This window comes from Cebus imitator, unplaced genomic scaffold, assembly GCF_001604975.1.
Source record: "Cebus imitator isolate Cc_AM_T3 unplaced genomic scaffold, Cebus_imitator-1.0 Scaffold391, whole genome shotgun sequence".
Taxonomy (NCBI): domain Eukaryota; kingdom Metazoa; phylum Chordata; class Mammalia; order Primates; family Cebidae; genus Cebus; species Cebus imitator.
Window position 1 is genome coordinate 5448 of NW_016107706.1, and position 7730 is coordinate 13177.

Consider the following 7730-nt stretch of genomic DNA (forward strand, 5'->3'; position numbering starts at 1 on the left):
AACAACACTGTGGTAGATAGTAGCTGAGGTGCTTTATATATCCCCGGGGCAAGACCATGAAAACATTATTGCCTCTCCCAGGTCAAGAAAAATTGCAATTGATTTTTATGAATTATAATAATAAATTATTGGCTAGTTTCTGAATCACATTTGAGTGCTGACAAAATCAAACCTGTCAGCTGGTGCTTTAATGATGACTGCAACAACTTAATCCATCGTTTACGTAAACTGCCGGGAGCCTGCCCATTGTTTACGTGGCCACAAGGGGGTGATAAAGGACTGCATACGTGCAGGAATCGGCCCCTTCAGTTTCTTCTGAAATAGCATCATTTACCGGGTACCCTGTATTTCATTCCAACACATTTCATCTACCAAATGGGCTGTTACTGCTTCCCATTCAGTCTGGCCACTCATTTACTATTCTTCCTGATGCTAGTATTGGGCTAAGGTTTTCTTTAACAAGTCAACGGCAGTGATGCACTAAGAGTGGAGTTTGTGACTGACAGTGGGTGGGGTGGGCCTTTTTTTTTCCTTTAAATTTTAATTTTGAGATAGAGTCTAGCTCTGTCACCCAGGCCAGGTAATGTGATGTGATCTCGGCTCACGACAACCTCCACCTCCCTCGTTTAGCCGATTTGCTTTGCCTCAGCCTCCCGAGTGTACCACCATGCCTGGCTAATTTTTGTATTTTTAACAGAGACACAGTTTCACCATGTTGGCCAGGCTGGTCTGGAACTCCTGACCTCAGGTGATTGCCTGCCTCAGCCTCCCAAAGTGCTGGGATTACAGGCGTGAGCCACTGCACCCAGGTTTGCCTTTTCTTACTTTAAGGAATTATACCTTCCACCAAATCCTTGTCTGGTGATGTGCTCCCCACAGAATTTGTCATGAGTGATATGGATAACCTAGAAAAGAGGATTTAAAATATTCACAATACAAGGAAATGACAAATGTTTGAAGTGATGGATATGCTAATTTACCCTGATTTGATCATTATATTGTGTACATGTATTGCAGTATCACTCTGCATCCCACAAACACGTATATTACGTCAATTTAAAATAAAAGGGAAAAATAAATTTAAAAATAAAAATGCCAGGCATGGTGGCTCACGCCTGCAATCCCAGCACTTTGGGAGGCTGATACAGACGGATCACCTGAGGTCGTGAGTTCAAGACCAGACTGACCAACATGAAGAAACCCTGTCTCTACTAAAAATACAAAATTAGCCGGGTGTGTGTAATCCCAGCTACTTGGGAGGCTGAGGCAGGAAAATCGCTTGAACCTGGGGCCTGAGATTGTGGCGAGCCAAGATAGCACCATTGCACTCCAGCCTGGGCAACAAGAGCAAAACTCCACCTCAAAAATAAATAAATGAAAAATAAAAATTAAAACATTTTTTAAAAGTTCTATCTCCACTCTCCAGAGTAAGTTGTTCCTTGCCTAGTGGACTCAGGAGGTGGGGTCTGGGGTTCTGGTAAAAATGGATAAAGAACACATGGAGACAAACTCTGGGGTTAAAGCTAGCCTTACGGACCATTCTATAGACCCGAGGCCCTTCAAAATCCTCTAGGCTAGAACAGGGAGCTGCAGTTGAAGGCCAGCATGAGGGCTGAGATCACTTAGATTCCCTGTGGGGGCTTTAAACTTCTTTTGTGCCATGAATGAATGGCCTCCATCTGCATGGCATTGCTTTCTGCATGAAAAATGTCTGTAGGCTGTTCCCTAGTTTGAGATGAGGGCACCTAGACCCAGCATCATGCAGCATCAGGACCTTCAGGTCACGGGGTCCTGAAGCAGAGCTATCTATAGACCACAGTAGATCTACTGCTGCCCGTGTTAGGTTCAGAATCACATGAACGACTTAGCAGATAAGCCACCTGACCCATGACGGCAGCCTCACAAGCCAATGCTGAGTTTAAATTGCCATTTTAAGTTCTCCTGTGTAGCTCAGAGAATCCTTAAAGTCATCTAACACAATTCTCTCCTCTCATCACTATTAATTCCACTCTGAATGGTTTTCCAGGAGGGAGGAAATACAGCCATTCCTCTGATTTACGATTTTCTCCCCATGCTTCCATTATCTAGATGAAAAGGAGGTAAGTGCCGACATGACTACATGAAGAGTCTTCCATGCTGAGTCTCCTTCTATAATTTTGCTCCTGCTTAATTCTAGCTGATTCGCTTGGCCCTTTGATCCCAGACAAGCACAGTGTCACCCGGCTACCTCTTGCCTGTCAAGTGATCACAGTCCACAATTGAGGACTCCCTTGGCTTTAGTTACAGCAGGATCATGCCTGTTTCTCTCCCAAATGGATCTTTAGCTTGGTAAGGGGAGTCCTCAGAAACCCAGTGCAACTGGTGTGTGTGGGTGGTCGAATGAAGTTGCCTTTTCCCAAGCTGTCATTATCCATTCCTTTAGGCGGAGTCACGCTGGTGGCATTATGTGGCACACAGAAGCCTCCATTCCCACTCCATATTCCTCAAGTTATTTTGGTTAACTGCCATCATGACTGAACTAGAACTGTCCCTTCCATATGATCAGAGCCACCCCCTTTCTAGAATGGTTAAGACAACAGTTCCCGAGTTACCTGGGTTCCTAAGCAGGTTGATCACACTGCATCCATGGGGTTTCCTCTGCCTCAGGAGAACCAGCACCGAAAGGCAGAGGACATTGCTGCCAGCAGCACTTCACTCCGGGCTGTGATTCAACCAGAGGTTTTAACTTCCTAATGGCTTCGCCAAGTTTAAAAGTCCAGTGATAAATCTATTTGTTCTCTACTTGGTATTATGCATTGTGCAACCTCAAGTACAAACCACTCAAGAAACTGCAGATCCAGACCTTCCACCATGGAAGGCAGTTTGGCTACCGCCAGTTTGCTACATCTGTTAAGAAATGTCTTCTTCCCTCCAGTTACGCAATGCCTCCTAGTCTCTTTCTTGCTCTGAAGATTGGGACTGCCTTCCAAGTTCAACATCCAATTAGGTGTCTGGAGCTCACAGGCTGAAGGGAAGAGTTAGGAAGGGTGCTCTCCACAAAATTTAGGAGGTTTTCCTGAAGCCTTTTAATCCCACCCACTTTGGACTGGCACAGGAAGTGATTACTACAGAGCTTGTCTATGGGTCCCAGCATGAGGGGTGCATTCTTTCCCAAGATACATTCTTTTCTTGGCAGTAGCTCAGCTCTGAGCAAACATATTTATTTAGGCAGCACTTGAATGTGGCTGTTAGTATGTTTCCGCTTTACTATTTCCATAGCATCCCCCAGTAGGGGGCTATTTTACAATACTACAGATGAAAAAGTAGGTTCTTAAAAATTTGGAAAATTCTCCCGAACCTCTTGACCTTCTTCATCGAACTACATTGATGTTTTCCAGAAATGAGCTTATCAAATTTGGGACTATATTCTGGTATATACCTCTTACCTCTGGTCTGTCTTACTGTATTGGAGGCAGGATGGGGTGAGAAAATAATAAACCTATTATTAATACCTTTAAGAGGCAAACTTTGTAGGGGCTGATTTTGTTTTCCCAAAAACATTATCATCAAAATACAGGCGTAGGGCTCATTAGGGCTCCCTAGCCCAAAACAAGACTTTTTCCCATACCATCCTTATCCAACTGTAGTAAGCTAAAGTTTGCCCTTATAGATGCATTTCTTTGCATTGGCTAAATGGTTTTAGCGGCATAGCCTCTACAACCAAGTAAATAACTACTACTTAATAAAAAGGAGCCTGGAACTCAAGAGGATGAGCTGCAGAAATCTCTTAAGAACTGCAAATTATATATACATTTTTTTAAGAGACAGAGTCTTGCTCTATTGCCCAGGCTGGAGTGCGGTGGCGCCACCTTGACTCATTGAACCTCACCTCCATTTCAAGTGATTCTGGGACCTCAGCCTTGAGCAGCTGAGACTATGGTGTGCACTGGCTAATTTTTTGCATTTTTAGTAGACATGGGATTTCACCATGTTGGCCTGGCTGGTCTCAAACTCCCACCCTCAAGTGATCCGCTTACCTTGGCCTCCCCAAGTGTTGAGATTACAGGCGTGAGCCACCATTCCTGGTCCAATTATTTCTTACACCACTGCCACCCCTGGTCATGGTCATCTGTGGCTCTGGTTCCCTTTGGTAAAACACGTGCCAAAACCATGATGTAGTGAAATAAATTTCCTGGCTGGTATCTCTGGGCTGACACCCTGTCACTTTCTAGCACTCTTGGGAAATTAACTTGAGACCCAATGTTTTCCATCTGTAAGACAGTGATACCATCAACCTACCCTTGCAGGGAAGTGCCTGTGACTAAATGTACTTTATGTCACAAGACTATTACAGTATCTAGTACTTAGGGATAGACTTACGTTGGCAACTCAGTAACAACTGATAAGAACACAGAAAAGAACTCTGTGCTAATACTGTTAAACTTCATACTCTTACATTTAACACTACAGTATGATAAATTCCTTGTCAACTTTTACTGCTTTTGCCAAGAATTGTGGCTCTGGCTGAATTTCTACTCCTGCTTCTATTCTTGTATCAGTAAATGAAAAACACAAGCTACATATAACAAACGTTCTCCTCTAGGTCTGGGTATAACAGCTGAAGCTAATCAGGAAGAATATTTGCAGAATAACTCCAATTAAGAAAGACAAAATGTGTATTTTACTTGCTTAGATTTGGGAGCATAATTGCTCACACGGATTCATAGATTTTTTTTTTTTATTGTTAAGCTGCAACATACATGGTTTAATACAACAACAAAAAAACATTTAATCAAGTGAAACGTAATAAACCAAACAATAAACACTCAAAACATTTTCCATTGGAAACATGTAAAGACAAATATGAGGTTTTGTTACCATCTTACTGCAATTTTCTTATGTGTCACTAGCCTACATACCCCGTGTTTTCTGTAATCATGCAGATGTGAATGGAAGTTTGAATGATTAAATAAATGAGAAGTCCGTTTACTGCAGGGAATCATTTCACAAGGCAGCCAAACTGAGTTTAGAGAACACAACTATTCAAGAAATTCTCCACGTATTTAGGTTCATTTTAGAATCCATGAACCTTAAGCTGTTCCTCCTTGACAATGCCAACCTGTAAAATAAAATTTAATTTAGCAAAATAACCCTGAGAATTATACAAATTCATTAAGAAGACATGGAAGAGTAACTAAAAAGAATCACTATTAGCAGCTTATTGCAACACTGTTATGTGTGGCATGCACTGTTGATAGCCAACAATTCAATATATATTTGAATACTTTACATGCCAAGAAATATCCTGCGTGTATATACAGACATGATCAGAATACTCTAATAACAAAATAAACCAGATAAAAGTCTTTGCTTTCCCACTTAGTACCATATCTTTATTTCACCTAATTTACTTCATTTGTATGATTTTTACGTAGTGGAAAACAAATCATGTTGCCTTTAAATGCAATTTTAAAAGCAATCTCAAGGTTACACATAAAGCACCCAATCACTCACCTCCAAGAGAAACTGGCAAATGTTTTTTCTTTGGTCACCTTGAAGCTGAATAACCTCTCCGTATTCGGGATGTTCAATCACAGTACCATTACAGGCAAATTTCTGGAAGAGTGCATAAATATACAATAAAATTTAGTCCAACTACTATGAGGTTTTATTTCACCAAAAGAACAGAATTTACGATTTCAGTAAGCTTGATTTTATTTAGAGAAACAGATTTTGTCTTCTACAATCCACAATCCTTCCAAATTAATTTGGAAATCAGGAAATGATTTTACGTGTAGCATCAAAAACTAAATATTTCACATTTAAATTTATGTGAAATCCACGCAAATCTTTTAAAATGAGAGGCCACACTGGGAGAATAACTAAATATTTATGTGTTAATTACAAGAATGAGAACAACCTTTTCGGTCTAGTCATTTCCATCCGCTGATATAAAGGTGTGAATCATAATCCGGTTCAGAGGTGCGCCTCAGTAACTCTATTCTAATCCTTTTGCCTCAGTAACTCTATTCTAATCCTTTTTTCCTAATCCTTTTACCTTTTTGAAAGCTTTCACAAGTTTCTTTTTGTCATAATCATCTGCAATGCCCTGAACAGTAGTCAGTGTCTTTCTGCCGTTCCGTTGCTGGATTCTTATATGAATGTAATCCTCAGTCCCTGCCGGGAGTAAGTCGTCACCCTTAGTTGCATCAGCAAAGGGGTCTGCAAAAGGATACAAAAAAGAATCCAAAGTAGAAAAATATTTTTTAGGAAGTACTTTCCAGAAATATGTTATAGTACCAATCCAGACAGTCATCAATGAAGGTTCTAGTGCCTCTGCTGTTTTTGCGGGTAGGAATGAAGATGAGGGTAGTGTATTAATACCCCCAAGGTACTCTCAGAAAAAGAGAAAAACATTTGAACACCTACGTCCGTTGTAGAAAAACGCTGTTATAGACAGATAATGTTATCGTTGAACATGGTCCTCTAATGAGAGAAAGGAGATTTAGAAAACCTTAATTTTATAGCCGCTATAAAAACGTGCGTCATCTCGATTACGTTCTGATGAAAACATAAACATTCGAATATGCCCACCCCAATCATTTAACCGTAACTGTGCCTTGCCAAAAAAAAGTAGATTAAACACGTATATCAAAAGGCGTCATTTTACAAATCTCTACGCAAGCAGAGAAGACTGAACCACTGCCCGGTGACAGATGAGAGGCCTGCATCCGCAGCCTTCCCCACGCACCCCCAGGAGCTGCGGAGAACGGACGGCGAGCCCCAGTCCCCCTGGCCCGGCATCGCCTTTGCAAGCAGCAGGGCCGATCTAGGAGTCCACGAGATACGGTGGCCAAAGTGTCAGGGCGCGGAGGCGGAGGCGGGAGCCGGGTCAAGGACGGGGCTGGGGTGGGGGAGGGCAGGGCCCGCGGCCGGGGCTCCGAGAGGAGGGCTCGCCGTCCGGCGCTGTCCTCGGGGAGGGGGTCGCCAGGGGCCCCGTCGCCATTTTCTGGGCGCCGAGACAAAGCCCCAGTCGGGGTGCAGGGCGGGCAAAAAGCGGGCCCCTGGGGGCGGTGGTCCAGGCGGGCAGCGGGCAGAGAGGCGCGCGGGGCAAGGGAGGGCGGCGGCGGCGGCGGCGGCGGCGACGGATCTTACCGAAAGATTGGAGGTTCTGGATAGTGGACATGCGATACTAGTGTGAGGCCGGTGAGGGGATAAAATTCCTGCGGGGCCGGCCCGGATCACCGTGTCAGGAGGCTGCAGTGGCGAGAAAACGGAAATAAATACGGAAACGGTTCGCTCCGGGCTTGGGATGCGGCTGGAGTGGCGGCGGCGGAAGCCGGGAGGAGGCAGGAAGAGGCGAAGGAGGAGGCGGAGGAAGAGGCGGCGGCGACGGATGCGAGGACGCGAGAGAAGAGGCGGTGCTGCGGCTTCTCCCACAAAATGGCCGATGGAGACTATTTAGCCGCGCCCGCCGCTCCTCCCACGTGACCCTCCGCGCCGGGCATCCTGGGACTTGTAGTTTTCCGGAGGCAGCAGAGCCCGGAAAGCCTGAGGCCCGCGGGGTTTCGAGACCTCAATTCCCGTCAGGGAGTGCGCCCTCTAGCTCCGGGCGGAAGACCTGGGAAAGGTTCCGACGGCCGCCGGGCTGCCCAGAGTTTGAGGGTCTGGGTCTTTGCACCCCACGAGTTCGCAGGGGAGGACGGTCAAAGGAATCAAGCGTCTCCCTTGACTCCCCTTCTCTCGCCTTG

At 44.6% G+C, this 7730-nt stretch overlaps 1 protein-coding gene across 1 annotated transcript; it reads right to left on the reverse strand.

Moving 5' to 3' along the window:
* Positions 1-4658: 4658 nt before the first annotated feature.
* EIF1B (eukaryotic translation initiation factor 1B) lies at positions 4659-7433 on the reverse strand. The gene is made up of 4 exons (XM_017508340.2): positions 7135-7433; positions 6038-6201; positions 5494-5595; positions 4659-5098 (listed from the first exon to the last, which is right to left on the reverse strand). The coding sequence occupies exons 1-4, from the start codon at positions 7163-7165 to the stop codon at positions 5054-5056; spliced, it is 342 nt and encodes a 113-aa protein (XP_017363829.1). The 5' UTR covers positions 7166-7433; the 3' UTR covers positions 4659-5053.
* Positions 7434-7730: the final 297 nt, after the last annotated feature.